The sequence below is a fragment of the Drosophila suzukii genome, chromosome X (assembly GCF_043229965.1).
Source record: "Drosophila suzukii chromosome X, CBGP_Dsuzu_IsoJpt1.0, whole genome shotgun sequence".
In the NCBI taxonomy this organism is placed as follows: Eukaryota; Metazoa; Arthropoda; class Insecta; order Diptera; family Drosophilidae; genus Drosophila; species Drosophila suzukii.
Genome location: NC_092084.1, coordinates 23,885,793 through 23,909,611, shown reverse-complemented (window position 1 = coordinate 23,909,611; position 23,819 = coordinate 23,885,793). Strand labels below are relative to the sequence as shown.

At 36.6% G+C, this 23,819-nt stretch overlaps 4 protein-coding genes across 4 annotated transcripts; 2 read left to right on the top strand and 2 right to left on the bottom strand.

Annotated features, from left to right (window-relative positions):
* The first annotated feature begins 1,334 nt into the window (after window positions 1-1,334).
* On the top strand, window positions 1,335-2,013 carry LOC108004623 (uncharacterized). Its single transcript, XM_017067562.4, has one exon. It carries the CDS (start codon window positions 1,475-1,477, stop codon window positions 1,787-1,789), a length of 315 nt encoding a protein of 104 aa, XP_016923051.1. The 5' UTR covers window positions 1,335-1,474; the 3' UTR covers window positions 1,790-2,013.
* Window positions 2,014-6,706: 4,693 nt separating this feature from the next.
* CBP (sarcoplasmic calcium-binding protein) lies at window positions 6,707-12,655 on the bottom strand. The gene is given in 4 exon segments (XM_017090636.4): window positions 6,707-7,881; window positions 8,097-8,405; window positions 9,184-9,405; window positions 12,148-12,655. Coding segments are annotated over 4 exon segments (1,683 nt in total). The 5' UTR covers window positions 12,289-12,655; the 3' UTR covers window positions 6,707-6,870.
* Window positions 12,656-19,822: 7,167 nt separating this feature from the next.
* On the top strand, window positions 19,823-20,967 carry LOC108021801 (venom allergen-1). Its single transcript, XM_017090603.4, has 3 exons — window positions 19,823-19,966; window positions 20,179-20,600; window positions 20,661-20,967. Exons 1-3 carry the CDS (start codon window positions 19,859-19,861, stop codon window positions 20,875-20,877), a joined length of 747 nt encoding a protein of 248 aa, XP_016946092.2. The 5' UTR covers window positions 19,823-19,858; the 3' UTR covers window positions 20,878-20,967.
* A 139-nt stretch (window positions 20,968-21,106) lies between these two features.
* On the bottom strand, window positions 21,107-23,816 carry Acsf3 (Acyl-CoA synthetase family member 3). Its single transcript, XM_017067707.4, has 3 exons — window positions 23,400-23,816; window positions 23,154-23,343; window positions 21,107-22,669 (listed from the first exon to the last, which is right to left on the bottom strand). Exons 1-3 carry the CDS (start codon window positions 23,475-23,477, stop codon window positions 21,129-21,131), a joined length of 1,809 nt encoding a protein of 602 aa, XP_016923196.2. The 5' UTR covers window positions 23,478-23,816; the 3' UTR covers window positions 21,107-21,128.
* Between the last annotated feature and the right edge of the window lie 3 nt (window positions 23,817-23,819).

Below are 23,819 nucleotides of genomic sequence, written 5' to 3'. Positions count from 1 at the left end.
TGTCCCAATATAGCAACAGCAACAAGAAAAGCCACAAAGCTAAAAACAGCTAACGGGTAAACGGTAAACCAGCGACCGCCTGAATCCTGAAATCCTGAATCCTTTCCCCCAGCTTTTGTGTGTGTGTGTGAGTGGTGTATCTGTGTGTGTTGTCGCGATGAGAAACGTGCCGATGCATAATCATTGAGGCCATTATCATTTATTTCACTCAAAGGTGTCGTTGCCGTTTCGCTTCCGTTTTGCGCCGTGTGCCACCTGCAAAAATCAAAAACACACGCACCGCCAACAGAACGGAAGTAAAAGAAAGCCAAGCTTAGCTAATGCTACCAGACTTTTGGCCCTAACTGCACGATCAAACTTTACATATGTTGTAAGCAAAAATTTAGAAAATTAAAAAAAAATAGGTAGATATATGGAGAATAAACTAAGTTTATATAAGTCGTAAGTACTTTTAAAAATGTAAATAAAATAATAATTATATTTTTTTAAACGTAAGGTGAAGTAATCTAAAGAAATTGATTTATACTTTTTAAGTATTATTCATTTTTGTAAATCAGCTAACACTATTTGGAACTAAGTTTGTTATTAAGAATTTGTTAACAAAAATTCTAGAGAGTTTTGTAAACCCAAATCGTTTAGTGCAAAGTGACCTTAAAATCCGCCAACAATTAGCAAATAACCCAACAACAGCGCAGCGGCGATTTTACAACCGCATCCACAGCAAACAACGGACAACCGGTGTCCTGTACTGTAAATTTATGAACCCAAATGCCATGCTAACCCACTCAACCAAACCCCCATTCAACCTATCGTCCCTTTGTGTGAACTGAGCTCGCGATTTTGGCCTATTTGTTTAGGTCAGAACTATAAAAATCTAACAAACTATAGCGTAATGAAATCAAAATAAAACAGAACCCACATTTTTCATGCATAAGTCAACAAAAGAGGAGACGAAAATGGTGGGAACCAAACAATAATCCGGCATAGTATTGTGGTAATAAAATATTGTCAAAAACCGTTGTTAAATTCCATTTTGGACATATGTAACAAGTATTTGGCTTGGTCCATAAAAACTTTTTGTTAACATGACCTTTCTATGCGATTCTCAAATACCTTAAATGCCATAAAACTTAAATATAATAAATACTTCATTCAACATATATAAAGTATGATCGCTTCTTTGCTATTCACAGGCACTTTTAAAATGAGCCTTTCTATGCGATTCTCAAGACTTTCACCTATATCATAGATTTTTAAATTCGTAACAAACGTAGATACCTTAGCGAAAAACGTAACTTAACTGTCCAAGCCCTTAGACCCAGACATTCGAATAGAATTTAGTTACATCTGGCTCGGCAAACAGAAAGCAACAAAAAAAATATTAAAGAATAAAATTCTTTCTACTTATATTTTCTTCTATTAAATTTGCAACCAACTCCGTCCAAGGAAATCCCGGAGTGTTCCTTTTTATGACATGGCGATGAAGATGAATCAAAACCAGAACCAGTTCAAGATAAACTACACCCAGCAATATGTGGCCAGGATAACAGTGCCCCTGGTCGAACCCATTATCCCTGTGCCGCAGATGTCGTCGGCAAATCTACGAGTCCGTCGGGCTGTCGTCGAATCCTATCGGGGTCGCCAAATAGCTCCCGATGATGCCATGCTGCCGATGCCGCCGCACAATAAGGCCCAGAGTATGTCTGTGATTCTACAGGATCTTCAAAGGAGGGTGAGAGATCTGAAACTCTGGGATCGAGCCATTCGCCTTCTCAAGAAACGAATCTAGTTTATATATCTACGATACGCGACTGGTGATCTGAGCCATATTTGCCATCCTATCTGAGCCTCTTGTTTCTTCGTCCACTTGCAAAATCCCCATTAAACAAGTTCGAATTGTGTTCGATTTTAGATCCCGCAACCGATATAGTCCTCTAAAATCGATCACATATGTACATATTATACGTAAGCTATAATATGACATCGTTTTAAATATACGCACAAAATAGTTCAAAAAAATGCTGTTGTAGAATTATTTTTGAAAGTGTTATTAATTTGTGTTCTTGAATCTTAAAATCAAATTTTACTATTTATTTCTGTTATGCAACATCCAACACTGTTACATTAACAAAGGATTTAGACACCAACCCATACTGTGAGCAATTTAAATGTATTAAGAGTGGAGTTGGGACATCTGGCCAGGCCCAAATCGCAGAAGGCCGCCAGTGCAAACTGGAACAACAACAATGGCGACTAAGCGCAAAAAAAAAATTAAATTCCAACATTAAAATAAGTTTTTAAAACTAAGCAGCGCGGCTTATGTCACAGAGAGAGACACAACAAAGAGGTACAAAAAAGCACAGCAGAACCGCAGGACAGACGACATTTAGAATATAAATTTAGTTAAACAAATCTCGGACGAAGCGGCCTCCCCAAGGTACGAATGCAGCCAGAGTTGCTACCGTCATGTATGAGTTTTCTGGCAAAATAACTCCGCTGCACGAAAATGAAGGAGCTGTTAAATCCTTTTATTAGTAATACGTTTTCTGTAATTAGTAATTAAAATTTATGTTCATTTCTAAAAAAAATTGGGTATAGAAAACACCAAATAAATGCTATAAACAATATAAAAATTAGGGTGGACCAAAGAAATTATATTTTAATGCCGCCCTTAAATATGGTCGATTTTGATAAATACAAAATATACTCAAAAGCTTTAAAATATTTATTTTTGGATTAAGACTTTGCGCAACAGTCTTCAAGTTCACTTAAAAATTACTCATACGACACGTATGCCGGTAAGAACTTAAGAAAATTTTTCTTATTTCCCCATTCATAGATTTTGTTGCAAGAATTCTTTAAAAAAAGGGAGAACAAGTCATCAATAGTACGGATGAAATCTAGCCACGTAGATTAAAATATTTTTGATCAAAGGCAACAGTATGTATGAGTGATATTCTCCGAACTATGCACCATCATAACTTTGTGAGTTCAAAATATATTTATTATTTATAGATACAAAACATAAGTCCCATTAAAATCTCGTTCGACTAATACACCCTGTAAAACTAAGAAGCTCCCAAATTCCCGACTGTAGGGCATTGGCAAAGCTTTCGACCCCCAGACCCCCAAAGTGCATTTGGTTCGTTTTAGGGCTAGGGTTAACCCTCCACTGGCCCTGCGACATACCCAACCCCCCCCCCCCACCCCCTCCTCTTGCATTTTCTTGTTCTGCTTCTTTATCTTTTTGCCATGTAGGCTTCTCTGGCTCGTATTTCCCACCTCCGTTTCCCCGCCGCCAACCGCTGACAAACGTCAAAATATAATTTTTGCGTGGATTTGCGTTGGCCCAACAACAACAGCAACAGTAATAAATGTCAGGGGGCTTGAAACCCCCACCAAAAAAAAATTACAAAAAAAAAAGCCGAAACAATTTTTGCAACTGCTGCCTGCTCCTTATCTCAGGCACGTTAATGTGGCCTATGTGGCTATGTGGGGGAAGGGTTGCCAGCATTGCATGTCCTACTGTGAGACATAATTTTTAATAATCTACAACACAGCCCGGCCACAAAAGGGGCGGCCAAAAAGGGGGGAGGCGCCCAAAAATACGCGCATGCAAATGGCTTAATTTAATATATAATTATACCCTGACAACGCAGGAAGACGCCCACAGAAGATAGGGCTATATTAGCTAGGGGCCGTAAGGGTATCTATGTATTTCAAATTTAAATATTTTTTTAAGAATACTAAAAAATCTTAAGGAAAATCATTCGGAACTTCATTTTAAAAAGTACTTATTTATGTTACAGCCTCTCTATGCGATTCTCAGCATTCTAATGTACCTTATGCATAACAGAGCCGTTCTATGCGATTCTCACAATTCTTAGGTAGATCGAAAACATATTTAAGTGAATTTTCTTCTTGATATATATTTTTAATTAGAGCATTCCGTAGTCACCCAGTGTTAATCCCTTGACGCCCACTACGGGAGTGATTTCCTTGGTTTCGGTTGTACACCTTGTCGTTCCTGCTTTTTTATCTGACTCCAAAGGTTGGCCAAAAGGTGTTAAGACGAAGATGCCATATACACATGTGGAAGATTGTCTTGTCTAAGCTCCAGATTGATGCCGCCTTTGCCGCAAAACCCAATCCCAGAGCTGTAATTAAATTATCATGCCAACAGCATAACGCCGCCTTAACCCCTCGCGTGTGTTGGGGGTGTTGTAATTCAAACAGGAGCCAACGCAACGGGTTAACATTAGCGCACTTTTATGGCCTTCGCCGGATAAGTATATGTCCTCCAAGCCCCCCGCCAGTTGAGTCTCTTTTTTCTATGATTAGCTGCTAAATTTATGCCAGCCGCAAAGGTATTTTGCGGCAAGCCCTTAAAACAGCAATACCTGCAATGCCTATTTATCTTGGGGAATACGTTACCTGAATAAAAAAGACACCATTTGATAACATTTAAGTCTATAAAAAAATTGGGAAATATTTGTATAATTGTTTTAAATATTATAAATGTTTTCTTGAGTAAGTAAACTATGAGTATTAATTTTAAAAGATTTGTTTGAACTCCCAAGTTCTCCTTCGATCTAAATAATTTCAGTAAGTATAAGATACGATCAAGCTTTAGTCGACTGTTATTTAAATGAAAATCTAGTAAAATAAAATGGGATGGAGGGAGGAAAAACGTGGGTGGCTTTTCCATCTTGGGCAGCAGCTGTTGACCAAATGTGGACTTAGGACGTGCTTTTAATTTTTAAAAACTGCTCTTAAAACGCGATAAAACACGTTGAAATGGCAAATAGAGGACGGAAGAGGGTGGACCATAAAAAAATCAAGCGAAGGAGAGTAAAAGATGAAAATTAGTAGAAGAGACGGCGAAGGCGAGTTACATATGTACTTAGCCAGTTACATGTGTGTGACCGTGTGTGATATATATATTTTATTCATATGAACACACCAACACCCCACACACGAGAAAATCCCAAGTTGGGAAATAAAAAATATGGTAAAAAAGGGGAGTTTTCAGAGTGGACAGTGCATCTGAAAAAAATGTGTAAAGCGTGCATTTACATAATGAAAGATGTAGCAGTGCAAGTGTGTGTGATTTTTTTTCAGAGTATATGTGAGGCAAAAGGATTAGCGATGGACGTCATGTGCGTGGCACAACCAAAAAAAAAATAAAAAAATAGGGGTAAGGAAAAAAATTAAATTATAAAATATTGAAGCGAGTAAGAAATGCGCAGAAGGGACAGAAAGGCGACTGCACTGCTTGCTAACACACCCACAAAAGCACTGGAAAAAATACTTAAGTGACATAAGAAATATATCTTTAAAGTTTGCAGATCGCGTAAGTCCTTAAAAAAATTCCAATAGGCAGACAGAAAATATTTCAAATCGTTTATCTTCTGTAATAATACAATATTATTAAAATATATTGACTCCATGATACCTTAACTCTCTTTTACAGCCATATTTTGGTTTCAAAATATTATTTAAATATGCAAAAAATCAAAAAGTAAATTATAGGCAAAGAAAATTAGCACATTTTTCCATCGTGCAACCAAAATTAATGTCCTTTTAGATACAAATGCAATTTATAAGAGCCAAGCTCGTGTGTGTGGGGTGTTCCAAAAAATGCTTTCACATGGCTTCCATCACCCACTCAGCCCCCTCTCTCTTTTTATATTCTTATATTTTTTTTTTCCAACATAATTTTGAATAGCATTAAAATTATTAGCTACAAATGAATAAAAAACGAGCCGGGGAGCGGGGAAAATGAGGCTGCGGGGCTGCTGGAAAAAAATTAGTGAGGACTAGAAGTAGAGGGAAGAAATGGGCGTACCAACATCTTTCAAAGGGGCAACTGAAAACCCCCTAATTTTTTCCCGTTTTCCCGCCCAGCAACAAATGCGCATAATGAGCTCTGGTCAGCCAGCCTAGACGGCCGTGGGAGGTTGCCATCGCAGAGATTTACGCGCGACAAGTTTTTCTTGCCCTTTTCCACAACGTAATTCTTTTCCATGCCCTATCTATGGGGTCTAGGGATTCCTCGTGCAACTTGGCAACCCTGGGAGAACTGCTTTGGTACCTCAATCAAAGCGATCTTCAGGCTGTGATTCAAAAATGGAAATATACTTGGTTAAGATGCACTTTATATTATTTTTGAATTTATTAAGAAATTATCTTTGATATATTTTTCAATTTTCATAAATTTGTACATTAATTTATATTGTTTTCTTTCTGTCCAAAGTATGTATCTTTTCATTGCTAACTATTAACCTAACATGTAAATATTTTAGAGTATTAAAAACTTGGCTTAAGACCATCTCCTATTTTAGTTACCATTTTTTGTAGCCTCGCAACATCCAGCTAAACACTTTTCAGTTGATATCGCAAATCCTTTTCGCTGGCGCTTACATAATGATATGTGGCCGCAGATGCCAAGTGAGGGAAAAATTAAAAAAATATATAAAATAAAATAAAAAAAATGAGTGGAAGGAAGTACCGTCTGCTTGCCTTTTTGCATTTGCATGCAATTTGCGCAAAATGTGGAGAAGGGCTTCCTTCGATCTGATGAAATAAAAACGCAGAATGCATCATTCTATGCTTAAGGTACAGTACACATTAATTTTCATTAATTGTCAAATTAATAAAATAGAATCTTATATTATATGTATAAGACCCAATAAATAAAACCATATTTTCGTATAATTAATCGTACATTTAAAAATCAGTTTTATTCCGTTATATCATGCTTGCTGTATGGTTTAATATATCAGTTAAACGTAACTCTTAACTAGGCAAAAAAATAATCGATTATATGGTAGATAGGGTGACCGTGTGATTAATATGTAGCTCCACTATTCAGAGTTTATAGGTGCACATTCGATCCTCGGCCAGTTGTTTGGGCCTTCGCTTCCGGCGCTTGCGTGCCTTTCGCCGCAGGCGATCGAACTTCCGGATCCGGTCGCAAATGAAATGCTTGAGGTCATCGCCCTCGGCGGCCGATTGACGGCTGCACGACATGGTGAATAAAATTAGCGAATTAAGGTAGAAAAAGAATCTTATATCGTAGTCATCCATCGATGGTTTGCCCTTGGTTCGTTGATTTTTATCTTTATGCCGTTGCTCCCGTTCCCGTTCCTTTTGGTAGTTACTAAAATTGTGCTTGCGCAATTTGGAGGCGGGACATGTGCTGGGCGATGGATGGGGTTCAAAGGTCGAGCGCTGGCGCTTTGACCTGCTCAAGTTATGCCGTAAATAGTCGTAAATGCTCATGTTCCTTATAACGATCGTTGTGGTGGTGGTGTTGCTAATGGTAGTTATCATCGGTCCCGATTTATGCGGCGCCACATGCTGTAGATTAAGCCAACTGCCGCCTGCCGCCTGCACGCGAGTTGGCAACGATGTGGCCAATATCTTTATATTATTATTATTATTATTGGCCATCATCGTTGTCGTTTTAAATGTATTTAGCATTGGCTCATTGGTGTTATTGTTGCCGTTGTTTCGGCTTCGGACGTTCTGTTGTTGTTGTTTTTGATAAACTTGTTTGGTGTTCTTGATCGGATATTTATGTGGGGTTATTATTGTTGTGATTGTTTTGGTTGGATTGTGATCTACAGCAGTGACTGCACCCCGTCAATGATCGGCCACCAGCGGTCCCCAGAACATTTTCGATATCTTCGAGTCGTCCTCGGTTAAAAAGAACTGACGGCCCAAATGCACAAACTCCTTGAGCGACAATTGGCCGTCGCCGTTCTTGTCTATCACAGCGAATGAAACGGCAGCATCGTCTTCGGTCAGTCCCAGACAGCGGAAGAAGAGCTTGTATTGTTCGAGATCCAAATGGCCAGTGTGATCAAAGTCCACAGCCTGAAAGGTGGTGGAAAAAACAAAAAATTAGCTACGAATCGAATGAAACACAGTATATGCATTAAATTTGCATATGTCCTGAAAAATTCGCGTTTTTATATGCCTTTTCAATGATGTTCAATGTTTTCGTGGCGTGAATTCTTCAGTTTATGCCTTAGCAGCAATACTTTGTTTAAATATTTAATTCAGCTCTTAAAATATAGAACTAGACTCACCTTAAACAAGTAGGGCAGGAAACGACCAATGCGTTTGGCCATCTTTTTGTCGTTGAGACGATGGTGCAGATCGGTGAGAAACTGCTCGGCAGTCACCAGATTGTAGGGGGTTATCTCCCCGAACTGCTCTTCCCACGTATGCTTAATCACATCGTTGAACTCGGCGGCGACCTCCGGGGTCAAATGGCCCAGATCGTTGAAGCGTTTGGCCAGCAAACGGAAGTCGTCGTAAGACACAACACCGTCGTGGTTCACGTCCAAAATGCGATGGAGGGTACGCATTTTGCGGCGCCAGAAGGCTGAGTCGCCCTAAAAATGTAAAAAACATATAAATTTAATAATAAATTTGAATATTTATGTTATTTTTCAAACATAAAAGCACAGGAATCCAAGGTAGCTCTTTAAACTTAAACTTTGAACTGCTTTCTTATTTCGCTATTGAGCTTTGTTGCTTTTTTACTGCTTGAAAGGACTTAAAACGTAAGTCCTGAAAGCTTTTCAGGACAGCTTGTTTCCTTGAACTGCTTTGCATAAATAGTTTTATGAACTTTTAAAAGCTCCTGAAGGACTACACTGCTTGTCTATAACATTATCAAAAAGCTCACTTTAAGGACTCGAACTTAAACACTGCTTACAGGCATACAGCTTTTACAAAACAGCTTTATAAGGACACAAAATAACTTCTTGCTTACATGTAAAATCAGGATACGTTGCACCCTGAGCTTACAACTCCTCTACATTTTCAAACGAAAAGCTGTAACTTGGTACTCATAAGTCCAAACCAGAGCTTTGATCTTAAATTAGCCCGTGTTTCAAACCGGTTACCAATGATAACTGTTAACTGATCACTGTTAACCAGGTTACAATGTTAGATTATTTTAAACATATCTCAAAGCCGGTTCAAAAAACGGCATTGAGCACGATAACCAAATTTCGAAACACGTTTCGCGGCTTGCCAAGCGAACACAATCGAAATTTCTCAGCCACGTGGAGGAGGCGTGTGTTTTTGTTTGTTTGGGTCTCTTTAATGGGTTATATTTCCGAAATGGCTATATTTTTAATGCTGTTTTTCAAGTAGTTCACTCACCCGTTCGCTGTGTTTGGAATCCACTTTCTTGCGACGTCGCTCGAACTCATCGTCTGAATCGGAATCACTATCACTTTCCTCCTCCCGTCGCAATTTGGCCGCTCCGGCGGATTTTTTGGAATATTGACGGACAGCCTGGACCACGGCAGTTGGCATTTGATGCCACAGCAGTGAGTGTGCTCCATGTCCACAGATGTTGCCACCAGATGCCAGGAAAAGGCGCTGAAATTAGAAGATAGTAGAGATAGATAAGTAAATTAAATAGGAACAGTTGGATTAAAATAGCACATTTAATTTATGCCCTCTTAATTACATTTTTTAATCAAGATTCTGCCTTAAAAATGACTAGACATTGTAAGAGATGAATTGTCCACAAAATGGATTATAAATCTTTTCAAATATATAGCATAATCTGTTAATGCTTTAAAAACAACATACATATAGGCCTGTACTCTAGCACTATAATATTACCCAATCTCTATGCTATTGTTTTATTTATTTTTGTTTTTTTAAGCTCATGCTGAATGCTCTTTTGCTTCTATTGTTGATATGGTTGTTATATAACCTTCGGTTATAAGCAATCATGTTTTTTGTTAAAATTCAGGGCACTGCTGTTTTCCCCTGCTACTTTTGTTTTGGTGGTGGAAAAATATTTCCAATGTTAAGGTCAGTTCTGTTTACTCACAAAACAATTCTAAACCCGGTTTGTTGCCTGTTTTTTACGAGTATTTCCAACTTTGGTTTGCCACGAATAAATGCCGAAGAGTGACTGTCAAAAATGTATCTATGGATTCTTGAAGTTCATTTTACAGTTTGAGAGGCTCTTGGCAGATGAAAAAAAAGAGCCACGTGGCGATCACGTAACAAAAACATTAGAAGAAAATTGAAACCAGTTAGTAAAAGAACCCGTGAAATAAGAAAACCAAAACTAATTTTATATAACCTCAATATAATATCTGAAACTATCCACAAGATATTCTAGAAAGAAATTAGTTCTTGCACCAAACTAAAAACGTAGGAAATGTAAGAAAAAGTAATGACCAGCATTGCAACATGAAAGAAACTAAGGAAAATATAATTATAGATGCCAAAAACCAGTTCGGAGAAATGTATTTTTCCATCATCTGTTCCGACAGCTTCTGTCAATGTCATTAGAAAAAGATAAACAGTTTGTTCGTTTTTAATTACAAGCAACCAAAAACTCTTGTAAACGTTTTGAATTTCAGTGGCTGCCTCGATAAGAAAGAATCCGACTACAGATGTTGCCAGCAAGCAAGCCAGCCAGCCACCGACGACGATGATATCATGCCATATAACATTATCATAAAACCCGCACACTTATTGGACTGTTTTGGAACCTTTTTCGGTTCCAGTCGCTTCGTTTGGTTAAACGAACTTTGGATTGTTTCTTTTTTTTATGGTTTGTCTTTTCGTAAACAAGTTTCTCCAAAAAAACGAATTAATGAATGCGAAAAAAACGGGCCTCCTTTCATTTAAATGTCTGCGCGTCTCGAATACAAAAAATAACACGTTTCCACCATAAGAAAATAAGACAAAAAGCAATGGGGCAAAGATTTATGTAGAAGATGCAGAGGAGTCGGCAAATAAACATAAAATCGAGCAACAGGTCAATGATAATAAGCAGCAAAAAAGAAAAATCGCGAATAAAAAACAATCTGAATCCATCACTAAAATCACTTCCTGTGACTCTCAAACCTCCTTTTCCGGCGCGGGGAGAGAGCGAAAAAGGGGAAGTATCTTTCTTTGTTATTATTCCCTTATTCCCAATGCTTTTGCGCAAGATTTTCCTGCCACAGAATTTGCGCAGTTTACCGACTTTCAAAACGAGGGGGTTGTTGTTGGTGGGAAGGGAAAACTAGCTTTCACCTGAATACACAGGGGAAAATACCAATATTATGTTGTCATAGCTGATTAGACTTTATATTAAGTCAACACCATCAGCATAATAACATAAATTTCGTTTCGAAACATTTATGCAAATATAGTTTACAAATATTCACCGGCATTCCCATAGCTAACACTATATTATGAACAACAAAAAAATGATTACAAATATCAAAAGAAGCAAATAAAAGTAAGATAATACAAATATTTTTTCTTTCATTTAAACCAATTTAGGGGCTTATTTTTTCATTGTGTAATTTTCTTTTGTTTGAACTACATTTTCTTGCTTTATTTATTTTGCTGAGGGAAATGCGTCTTTTGGCGCCTGTTTCCAAATTTGTTATTGATTGATTGAATTGCTGCGCCCTTTAATGATTGATCTTTAAGACATTTGCTATTAGTGAAATGAATTTAGAACTCAAAAATAGAAAACCGAATGCCGGCATCAGCCAAAAATTATAATGTCTGCATACTATTAGTATACATATGTATAAAATCAAAATCAAAGTAATTTTATAGAGTTTTAGATATACAAATATATAGTCCTTCATTAGGTTTAACAATGGTTTTAATATAAGAGATATAACTCGAGGTATACCTAATCAAAATATTATGTTTTTACTTGGAGTTCTTACAGTTTGTGAGTTACTGTTACAGTTTATTTGGCACTGGCCTCGTTTCGTAAACCCATCTCCCAATTTTCGTTCTCCGTTTCCCCTGCTTCTCTTTATATGTATTTCCACTCCATCTACTTTTCTTACCCCCTGTTTTTGGAATTGCGATTCTATTTCTCTGTTTTGTTTTGAATTAGTTTTTTAGAGAAGCTGTTCTTATGGTATTTTTTCAAAAGACCTGGTTTTGAACTCATTTTTTAACGAATACTTGGAAAAATCTTTTAAAAATTCTTTGTTGAAACTGTTTTCTTGAAAACCCCACCTTTGAGTAACTTTTTTTTAACTATTTGTTTTGAATCCCCAAATTCTTCTTGACCTCTTTTGGTAATTGAATTAGATTCACTTAAAACCTGCAAGCACTGAAAGAAAAACCAGTTGCACTTACATGGCAATCGCTGTGCGAAATGGGCGTGTTCGGGGGCGGGGGGGCGGTCTGCTGCAGAACGCCGACAGTTGCGGCCATGTTGCGTTCCAGAATTTCTCTCGAAGTGCGCAAAATACCACGGCTCACAATCGAGAATGCCATCTTGTTTTTCGTTTGAATAGTTTCTCGACTTTCTTTAGTTTTTCCTCAATTTTCGCTTCTTTTTCTTACAGTTTGAACTGCACTCCAGAAAATGTGCAACGTTGCCTTTTCCTTAAGGTTTTTGTTGTTGAACTCTTTTCGTTGTTTTTATTGCAACGCGCATTTAACAACCGGTTTTTTTTGGAAGATGCACCACAAAAAAATGTTTTAGTTTTATTTTAGTTCGCTTTAATTTATTACACTTTTATTTTTGTATGGGTAAGTTACTTTTTCGATTTCTCTGGGGTTTTGAGAGTTTTTTGAAGATTGTTTTTTTTTTGCTTGGGAGGAAACACAACCGTTCGCTTAAGCGTTCGAATTCGTTTTGAAAACCATCGCTGCGCAAAGAAAAGAAGTCGACGTCGACGCCTGTAAAAGCAGAGCGGTCTTTCAGTGTGTGTGTGCGAGCGGGAGTGCGGGTGTGTGCGTGTGAGGGAAGGAGAGGGCAGCATAAGAAGGGCGCGGGGACAACAACAGCTGCTGCTTGGAGTTGTTGTCAGAAGTAGACAATCAACACAGTTGGGGCCAAAATAATAGTGAGGAATTACTATTCTGGAAAGTCAAAAAAAGTATGATTCAAAACTGTTCAAAAATATATTCCACCTCTTGGGAAGATGATCTATGTAGGTTTAAGGTTCTTCGAATATAATAATACAAAAAATCAACTATTTTGGAAACAATCATTGTAAAAGTTTTCTACAACATCCAAATTTTTTCTAAATTTTCATTTAAGTTCAAACTCTATATATTAAATATAAAACGATGGAAATACGACAATGTTATGATTATTTTTCTGAATTTATAAAAATCCTTTAAAAAAAATTGCTCAAGAATTCGCGTTTCAATTCCCTGTTCCTCTTAATATGACCACGCCTGTATCTAAGTGTATACACACACATACAACCAGACATGTAAGCCGGTTGAAGAAGAAAATGAAGAAAAAGAAGAGAAAGAAGGAGCATAAGCAGAAGCAAAAACAAACAAAACAACTCCCAGTGAATGTCAAACCTCGCTTAAATGGTGAATTTTGTTCAGTTTCATGTACTATCCCAAAGGAAAGTGCATTAATAAACATGGATTAACACACACCCATGCACAACAGTGTTCCATTGATAATACCAACGAAAGAAAACGAAAACACAAACAAAAACGAAAATTCAAAAACGAAATATCATAAAAAATTCGTATTTATGTAGGTCACTGCGTGTGACAAACTGTCGTTCCAATACAATATGCACCCTTCGCTCCCCTACCCCACCCAAAATGTACCCCCCCTACGCACACACACCAATGGGGAAACACCAATACACACGCACAAATAGTTTCTGTTTTCCGTATCTGTTCTACTTCATTGCCCCACAGAAAACGCATGTTTACACACACATTTGAGGTTAAAATTGTAGTTCTATTACAAGGTTTTTTAGAACATAAATCAAATAATTGTAACACATTAAAAAAAATATTTTACGTTGTTCCTAATAAGTTTTACGATTTTTGTTAAAAAAAAAAATTTTAAGATTTTTTTAAACATATTTTCCGAAATAAAACACCTTTGTTAATCAAAATTAGAAGCCCTAGTATCGGAACCTTCACTGTAGACACCCATACGCACTTTTTACATAGGTGTACGTGTGATTGTATAATAGTCTTGATCAAATAGAGCGCCAATGGACTTGGACCCAAAAAACATTGCATAGAAAACAAAAACAAAAAAAATTAATGAGAAGTGATTTGAATGGATACACATATCAGTAGTCGGTGAAAATTAAAGGGAATTATCAGCTCCACTTATACCCGATTATCTCGGTCGTTTTAATCGTATTCACTGCCCATCAAGATCAATGCTTTCATAAACTTCTCCTCAACAGTTGGGCAAGCACTGGTCCCGCCAAGAAGTGCAACATTTATGTGGAATATAAAAAATCGAAGGCCCCCCACTTTACCGTTTTGAATGCGGCAACGGAGTGCACTGCACTCTGGGGAGGCAAAAACTTGGAAACACAGACAGAAAACCGAAACATGTGAACTGGCCGGGAAGTTTCCAAAGCTGTTTATGCGAAGGTGAAATCACGAAGTCTTTAACTATGGAGATCTGGTTTCAGATGGAATTTTGTATCTCGAAAACTCCAATTCTGGCGGGTTCTCGATTATTAGAAGATTATTATGATATCAGGATTTTTAATATATGTTATATAAGGTCCTATAATTTTGTTTTATTCAGACTTAAGTTGTATAATGTATAAAAAAAAGATTGAGGATAATAATATCCGTCATAAGCCAGATGTTTCTCTTCATTATAGGATGTACATATTTTGTTATATTTTTATAAGGTACCCCATAAATCCCATAGTCCGAACTACTATAAAACCATTTAGGAAGATATTAGTAAAAACTTAATATCTGTAAAAAATCCGAACTACTGATCGTAATATCTCTGAAATACGCACAAACGTCACTTGTTTTGGGGTGGACGTGTGCTTGGGCGAGAACAACCGGCGCATCGACTGTCTGCTGACTTTCCAACCGTCACGTAACGCCAGGTCCAGGGACAACAAAACAAAACAAAACAACTGCAAACATATGACCACCAAAACAGGGTCTCAACTATATACATAGTATACACAGAAGTGTGTGCAGTTTAGCATGCGCCCGCTACAAATACATAAATTATAATCGGTTGGGTGCTGCACCTGCAAAGCCAAATAGATGGAAAATGGAAAAAAGTAAACAACAAAAATTGGAGCCACACGACCTGTCTAGTGACGTCAAAGGGAGCTATTAACATTACACCCACGATCCACATGACATCTAATATATTCAAAAGTAGCTCCTAAATGCTCAATTGCCGAAAATTAAAATGCGTAATTAAAAAGCGCGCGCTAAAAGGTATATAAAACACAGTAGCTATTCGCATTTTTAAATTTTTCTGAAATGATTTTTGGAAAGTTGTGGAGAAGCATTTTTTTCTTAAGGATTATTATAGCTTAAATGTTTTGTATACTTTATGTTAAGAAAGGAACTTTGTTTGGTGATCAGTTATCAAACTTATAATATGAAATTAATCATAATCATTTTAAATTCCCAAACTTAAGATCTCTAAAAAAGGTGTATAGAACATATGGTACTGAAGAACTATGGTTTAGGAATCTTTAAACTTAAAATGCATTCAAATTCAAATTATGGATCATAACAAAGTGCAGATTTCATTAACATACATATATAAAAAATGTTAATTTTTAAAGAAGTCTCCCGTGATATACCTTATATATGTATGTGTGTAGATACTATAGTATTTCTACTAAAAACCATAGAATCTTGTAGATTTCAACTAAACACCTTAGCTAGTGCCCACTGTATTGTAAACTGTAAGTCCGCTCCCAAGTTTTTGCTTCTGTATTATGTTTTTTTGGGCGTGTGCCGGGGTCTAATCGGAATGGGCATGGAATGGGTGGATCGTTGTTGAGACTCACACGTGTGCGAGGCGAGGTACCCGAGAATTTTGGACTAGATCGTCGTCTCGTCTCGTCTCGTCTCGAAAGGGAAGCCTTGTGCTCCATGCTGTTCGAGTTTTTTTTTTGTTTTTTTCTTATTCTCAATTCTGTTTCGGCGTTTCTAGTATTTCTTGTCGAGCTTCTCAAGGTCCGCAGTTCTACAGTTTTGATGCCATTTCAGATTTCCGCAACGCCATTTAAATTGATGTGCGTGTGTGTGCGGGTCTGCGAGAGTCTGGTGTTGTTGTTTTTTTTCCCTGCTTTTTAGTTTTTGGCGTACGTGTTGCGCCCCAACGCCGGCTCAGGAAAAAAGTTATAAAAAGAAAAAAAAATAGAACAGCACGGCAGCAACATGTGAACCAAAATACTATCTGTTGATGTTGGATGATGTTTTAACCCCTTCTAATTAAAACTATTCTACTACTACCTAAACTATTGTATTATACTACTGTAGTTATTGCTTAATTATTGCCAGAAATCTTCTTCTTTTCTTCTTAAGATGAAAAACTTTAGAAAAGGATGGCTATATTTATTAATATATAAAAAAAAATTGTGAATTTTCCATTGTTCATTCAAGCCAAAAAATAGTTAAAAAGGTTTATACCAAGGCCTGTATTATTTTTATAGGCAAGTTCCATTTGATCTATTACTTTATTTCAATAACCGAAATGAGTTATTAAAATTTCCTTTTAAATTATAAAAAAAACAATTTCATAACATTTTTTATATTTTAATTATTTGTTTTAATGTTTATAGCAACGCCTATATTATTTTTATAGGCAAGTTCCATTAATCTATTATTTTATTTCAATAACCAAAATGATTTAATAAAATTCTCTTTTAAATTATAAAAAGAAAAATATCACTAACTATTTTATATTTTATATATTCATTTTAATTAATGTTTAGTTTTTCTCACTGGCATTTGAAGGGTTAAGCCAGAGGGGTTGTTTATGTTTTGAGTTCACTAGACTTTTTTCTCAGTATGCGTATTTTGGCACGTCGGCACACCGGCGACAGAGGCAGCGACGTCGACGTCGACGCCGGCAGAGAAGTCGTGCTGCGTCTTTACATAAAATGACACAAAATTTAATTGCGTCGTGCATTGGTGTGTGTGCGTGTGAGTTTTCCAGTTGCCTGCACCACCACAAAAAAAAAACCAAAAAAAAACTAGAATAGAGGCAGCGACTACGTGCCACTTGCAACGCATCCTTTTTCTCAATGTTGTCGTAGGTTTTCCCCATGGTTTTCCACTCTCCTAAAATATAAACATATTCAAATTTTTAAGTGGAAACCTTTGAGACACTAGAACACTCTTGAAAGTACTCTGATGCACAGAAAAAAAATTGTATGTACATTTATTAATATTTAGGATTTTGCATTCCAGATGGCAATGAATTAAAAAGTCTTCAAAAATGTTGTTCAGCTTACGAATTTTTTTAGATCTATTTAAATTAGACGCACTGTTTTTTAATATAAACCCCGTATTTTTATTTATAGTTCTTTTCAAAAAGAAAATGAAATGTATCTAAAGTTATCATCATAGTTAATTTAAAAAAAAAGTATCTCATGGATACTTTCAATCTTTTCAAATGAAACATCTTCTTTTTTTAAATACATATAAAAAAAACCAATTTTTTACGAGTAATAAATATTTTACAATTTGTTTAAAGTTCTCTTCAAAAAAGAAAACATAAAATATCTGATCATAATTATATTTTTCTTGTGGATACATAATATTTTCAGATTAAACCTCTTTTTTTAACTATATTAAATTTAGTTTTCTGTGTCTTTTAAATTAAATTACAGCTGACGGCCGCCTTATCAGCGACCTGCTTATAATAGCTGATAAAACCCGAAAAACAATAGCAACACCGACAAATAAAAATAACAACACATGACTTTCTGACCATCGGTTACAAAACCCAAAAGCGACAGATAAAAGCCAGACCAACTTAATGTAAAGATTAGGCCAGAAAGCAAATACGAAATGAAAATGAAAAGGGCAAACACAAAATAGATTTGGAAATTAGGAATTGCTTTTCGAAAATGTTCGGTAAATAAAAACCCGAAAAATTTGGCGGGTAAACAAGGCTATTGATTTGTGAATACAGTTTGAGGGGCACTGTAAGGTTTGCATCCACTTAAAAAGGTATAGTTTTGGTAAACAAAAAATGCATATAAATAATTACTCATTTTTTTAGGTGTTTATTCAGGGCAAGAAGTATGTTAAAAACTGCTTTAATTTTATTCTTGTTTTTATCATCAATATATTATAAATTTAAGTACCCAGACTTAATTAAAAGCTTATCTCTGTTGAACTTTAAGCAAAAGATAGTTAATCTTTAAGATATCACTTAAGAAAAATTGCCCATTTCTTTCAAAATTTAATCAATATAAGGTCAAAAATTGAAAGATTTATAGCTGTGCTATTCGCCTTCGGCGGTAATGATAAATTAATTAAATTAATCTTTTATTTATGACCAATAAACACACTTTTAGGGCTTGTGCAATTGACCTTCGACCACAAACAGCATTCTGAAAAAGGGAAAGAAAACAAAAAACAACAATGTGGCCCAGAAAAACCAAAAAAAATAGAAGTCAAAACAAAAACATGTGAAAAATCTAAACAAACACAAGGGGCAGTTTTTTTGGTGCAATCCACACCGGCATATAACATTTAACCCTGATGTCGGCCGATTGAAAGCTCCTTAAGTGCCAAGTGGAGATCCACCACACTGAGAAAAATAAGATCAGATTAACCTTCATATAAGATCAATGTATTTATGTAAATTACATAAATTAATTTCAATTTTATCAGCTCAAACATTGAATACTTTTTGTACATACATTAAATACTTTCGTTTTATAATACTAAGAAATATTATTTATATACATTTTTTGTATATTTTTTGAACTAAAAATGTTAAAATATTTTAATATAGTGTAAATGTAATTTACAATTGCCTTAATACATTTGGGAACTTTTTAATCAGATATATTTTAAACTCGAAGACAAGTTTGCATAGAATCAGAAGGACCTGGCCTAGATCGTCTCGACTGTTCAAAAATATATATACTTTATAAAATCGCATTATTTTTTTATTAAATATATTTTTATAACCAGCACACATTTTTTTTCTGTGCAGCAGCAACTTCCATTCAGCATAATTGTAAATAGTTTTATGGCCGGCTGCCGGCTGCTATATTTAACTGCCAAATAGAATTTTTTGCTTTATCTGGCTCCCAAGAAGAAGAGTGAGAAAGGGTAATTTTGTAACGCCGACGTTGCTACCGGCACGTTAACACCAAAATTTGTGCGTAAACAAAATTGTAAAAAAATTAGTAAACAACAAAAAGCCATCAACATCAACAAACTTATCGCAAACTTAACACAAATTTTAGACATATTGATAGAGGGCGGATAAGTAAATATTTTGATGGGCATTCTTGCATTTGGTTATAAAGAAAGCCATTTATGTAATATTCGCTTTATCGCAATAAAAAAAGTTAGCTTCTTGTTATTTTATATTTGAATGCGCGCCATTTATAGTGTTGTAAAGAAACTAGCTAGTTATCGATATATAAAAATAAGGCTATCGATCAAGTTGAAATAACGATCTCTACATTTAAATTATACATGTTTTGGCAACCTGATTATAATATTTAACTTATATTTACGTTAACTGAAACCATAATTCTATATTCATAACGTTAATAAAAAACAATACAAATAACTTTAAAAGACGCAAAAAGTTTTTAAACACTTTCACTGAGTTAAGATGGGATTTCAATGGAAATCGTTGACTCACCAATTTTATATTTTATTTAATTTAAAAAACATACATTTTCAATGTTTTTGTCGCCTTGGAAAAATAATATTCTCAAAATTTAAATGGGTCATAACATATTAATTGCAATAGGTGTTTGTCGCCTTGCGTCGTGCAAATTGTTCAGAGATAAAAAAACTGAACCAATTAACATTTAAAATTGCATATAAAAGCAGTTTGCATTTGTTGAAGGTGTGTAAAATTTGCAAAATGTTAGGCCAAACGGTCTTATTATTAATCCTGTCTTTAGTGATCCATTGTCTGGGTCAGGATTTCTGTAGAAACGACCTCTGTCATGGAAAAACCCATATTGCGTGTGTAAGTGACCTTTACAAACTATTTAAAAGTTATTTTAATTATCATAAATTTACTTTTTTTTTTAAATTTACCTAAAACTAATAAATATTATTAAGAAATAATAATCTGTATTTATGGAACCTGATCATTTAACAGATCGGAAAACAAGCATTATAGTTATTTACCTATTAATTTCAATACAATTTTTAAATTTTCTACATTGTTTTATGCAGGAATATCCAAACGAAAGCTTTAATAGCTCCTGTCCCAAAGATGCCAAAGTGATTGAATTCAATCAGGATCTTAAAAATGTTCTTGTCAAGGCCCACAATTTGGTGAGACAAAGATGGGCCAGTGGCAAGGCGAATGTTTCAAGGATCGCCTGCAAAATGGCAACCGTAAAATGGGATGATGACTTGGCAAAGGTGGCATTACTAAATGCGAAAACCTGTCTATTCAGGCATGATGCTTGTCGCAATACCGAAAGGTTTCCGGAATCCGGTCAGAATCTTTATTTGGCGTTAGTTTCGCAATCTGCGGGAATGGAAACAGATATACCACCAAGTCAACTTATAGAAATGGCAGTTAAAAATTGGGCAGACGAAGAAAAAGACGTAGTGCCCGATGATTTAGTTGCTTACAAACGTCAACAAAAGTAAGGTACTTATATGATTTATATATTTCCTAAGTTACGGGTGTTTTAATAACTTTTCAGGGTGATTGGACACTTGACCGTTTTGATCAATGAGAAAAGTTCCGCTGTGGGATGTGGCATTACAACCTTTAAAGAGGATGGCGGTCGGAAGTATCTAGTGGCCTGTAACTACTCCTTTACAAATATTGTGGGTCAAAGTGTATATAGCGAATGCCCCAAAGCAGGCAGTGAATGTCCCAATGGATTGAGCTCGCAGTATCCACCACTATGTGCTTAAATAAAATTTTAAGGGAGAATTTACCCACTCTTTTAAATTATATTATAAGACGGGTTTTGTAAATATCATTAAAAAAAACCCTGAAAGGCATATTGCATTTGCGGCTTTTGTATTTGAATGAAAAATATTTAAAATGATTATTATTAGTGTTATGACAAAGAAAGGATTTCTTTTGGTTTAACATCGCGAAAAATCACATGAATTTGTAGCTAATGGCAAGGCAATGAGGACTTAAGACTATATTGTATTTTCTATTTGGACACGAGGGTCTTGAAAACGGTGGGGCACTTGTGGGCCGGCAGGTGGCGATAGCAGTACGTCTTGATGGCATCTAAATCTATATCCGCATCCGGTGAGACAATGCATATAACACCAAGACGATGGCCCCACAACTTGTTGGGTATGCCCAAGACAGCCACATCATTGATGTTGGGATGCGAGATCAGCACCTTTTTGATCTCCGAACCGTAGACTTTGTAACCGCCTACTGTGAAGACATCACTGGTCTTGCTCAGGAAATAGAAATGGCCATTTTGATAGGCACAAATGTCCCCAGTTTTGTAGAAGCCATCTTCCGGTTCCGTTTGCTGAGTACTGCTGGTCAACGAATTGGACACCAGATGTGAGCCAGCTATCTGAAGCTCACCAATCACCGTCTGGGTTAAAGAAGCATCTCCGCCTATATCCTCCACCTGGATGAGACCATGATCCACAGTTCCGCCCAGTTCGTTCTTGCAGGTTATAAGCTCGGCGCCCTTGTTGCTGATCAATCGGGCTGTCACACCCTTGAGAGGAGCACCCAAAGTACCAGGACGATAGTCATTTAGGGCGGCACTACTTAAACTAGCCGTCGAGGTCGCCGTCGAAGAAGTTGCAGTACTGGAACCATCGCGATGGGGTTCATCAAGCGGATGACCCAGAACCAAACCAGTCTCCATCATTCCATAGTATTCGTAGATGTTTTGACCTGTAATCTCGCGCCATCTGTAGAACACCGAATCCGGCAGCAAGGCAAAGGCTGTGGCCATCAAACGAATCTTTTGCCGGCAATGGTTCACAATGTACTCCACCATCCTGGAATCCTTGGCGAACATTTTCTCATATTCAGCAATCAGTCGTTTGTAGACAATGGGCATGGCCAAGAAGAGGGTAACACGCTGTTTGGATGGACTATTGATGCCCAACAGGGCACTCCAGGCATTATGACCATCGAACTTTTGCTGCAGGATGACATTACCGCCCACATTGAGAACGGCGCCCAAGGCGACATGCATGCGATTCATGGATAGGATCGGTAGCATACAGTCCGTGGGTCCCAGACGCCAACTGCCGATCAAACATCGAACCTGGGCATCGATATTGCGGTGGCTCAACAGCACCGTCTTGGGACTATTCACCGCATTGGGTGTATAGATGAGCATGGCGGGTGCCTTGGCATAGAAGTCACTTGGCAAGGTGCTCTCCGTGAGGATTACTCCTTGGGTGCCAACCAGCTGTTTGGCATACATCGAGGTGGAGGACACACTCTCCGCCGTCGGCACAAAGGCGTGATCCAATATAATGGTGGCCGATTTCAATCCCTGCGATAACTCCTGGGCCAGGGGCTCAAATTCGGGAGTGGCTATCAACAGTTTGGTCTTGCAGAGGGACGCCTGGCGACGCAGTTGATCGATCGCCTGACCTGATTCCAGGGGAACCGCCACCTGACCGGAGATCCAACAGCTCCATTGGATGGCCACCCATAAGGCGTTGTTCGAGCACAAGTATGTAACATTCGATAGTGAGGCACTGCCTGCAAGGGAAAAATTATACATAAATGTTATTATAATCATAATCATACACCGATCGATATGAATATTGGTAAATGAATAGATGAAAGCCTAATAAACTAGCATACCAAATAAAATAAGGCTAACGGCAATAACACTTAAAATATTTAATAATTAGTTACTTATAATGGTCTAACTATCCAAATTATTAACCGATTAATATGAATACTGGCACCACGGTAAATATAGGCTTAAGAAACTATGGTATGAAGTTGGGGGAAGTTATCTAAAATATTAACTTTGATATTTAAATTTAAGTGAATAAAAGCATTAACCCAAAAAGATATTCAAGATCTATTATATTTATATAAAGTCTTAAGCCAACATATATTTAGAGCTACTGGTTTCTAAAACAAAATATTTAAGATTAAGTAAACATATCCAACTTGAACTTGTGTAGTTAGCATAATATAGCATTGAATAGATTCCATTCGATCGTATACTCACCACATATATTGGAGATCTGAATGGCCAGGCGTTTGGCGGCCAGATACAGCTGGAAGTAGGTGTACTCCCCGGTGATGTCCTTCACGGCGATCTCATCCGGATAGAGCATGGCCTTCTTGAACGTGGGCACCACCAGATTGCTGCGCTCATCCTCGTCGAAGCTGTGCCGTAGTTTCTCAATGAAGCCATCCTATAAACAAGGATTTTAAAATGTTAACCTCTGTAATAATATACATTATTACACACCTTATGTATCAATTCGGCTGAGCACAGACGAATCCATGGGCGCAGCTTTAATTTGTGGCAACGTCGCATTAACAGCATCTTGGTTTTTAATTTTTATTTTATTTTATTACGTGGTGTGGTCGCGAAAACACTTAATTATAGTATATGCTACAGAGAGCAGAATTTAGCTCCGATTTTCAGTTGCTATCGCTTGAAAAGCCAAAACGATTCTGAAGTTTATATCATGGCATTCTTGACATCTCGAATTCCCTAGGTCTAGACAAAGGGAAACTCATTTGATTCGATTGTTTTGATTTTGTTGGTCTTTATTTACACAATAATAGTTTGCAGACACAAAAAATAATAATTACAATAGTCGTAATCGTAAACGTAAAGTAGGTAAAAAAATGATGTATTTCAAGTAAAATGTACGTCACAATT

What these genes read in the sequence shown, in the direction of transcription:
- LOC108004623 (XM_017067562.4), top strand. Translation starts at nt 1,475, where the DNA reads ATGGCGATGAAGATGAATCAAAACCAGAACCAGTTCAAGATAAACTAC.
- LOC108021801 (XM_017090603.4), top strand. Translation starts at nt 19,859, where the DNA reads ATGTTAGGCCAAACGGTCTTATTATTAATCCTGTCTTTAGTGATCCAT. An exon ending in GAAAAACCCATATTGCGTGT is followed by an intron (nt 19,967 to 20,178) that starts GTAAGTGACCTT and finishes TGTTTTATGCAG; the next exon opens with GAATATCCAAACGAAAGCTT. An exon ending in GCTTACAAACGTCAACAAAA is followed by an intron (nt 20,601 to 20,660) that starts GTAAGGTACTTA and finishes ATAACTTTTCAG; the next exon opens with GGTGATTGGACACTTGACCG.
- Acsf3 (XM_017067707.4), bottom strand. Translation starts at nt 23,477, where the DNA reads ATGCTGTTAATGCGACGTTGCCACAAATTAAAGCTGCGCCCATGGATT. An exon ending in CAGCCGAATTGATACATAAG is followed by an intron (nt 23,344 to 23,399) that starts GTGTGTAATAAT and finishes CCTTGTTTATAG; the next exon opens with GATGGCTTCATTGAGAAACT. An exon ending in TCAGATCTCCAATATATGTG is followed by an intron (nt 22,670 to 23,153) that starts GTGAGTATACGA and finishes TTTCCCTTGCAG; the next exon opens with GCAGTGCCTCACTATCGAAT.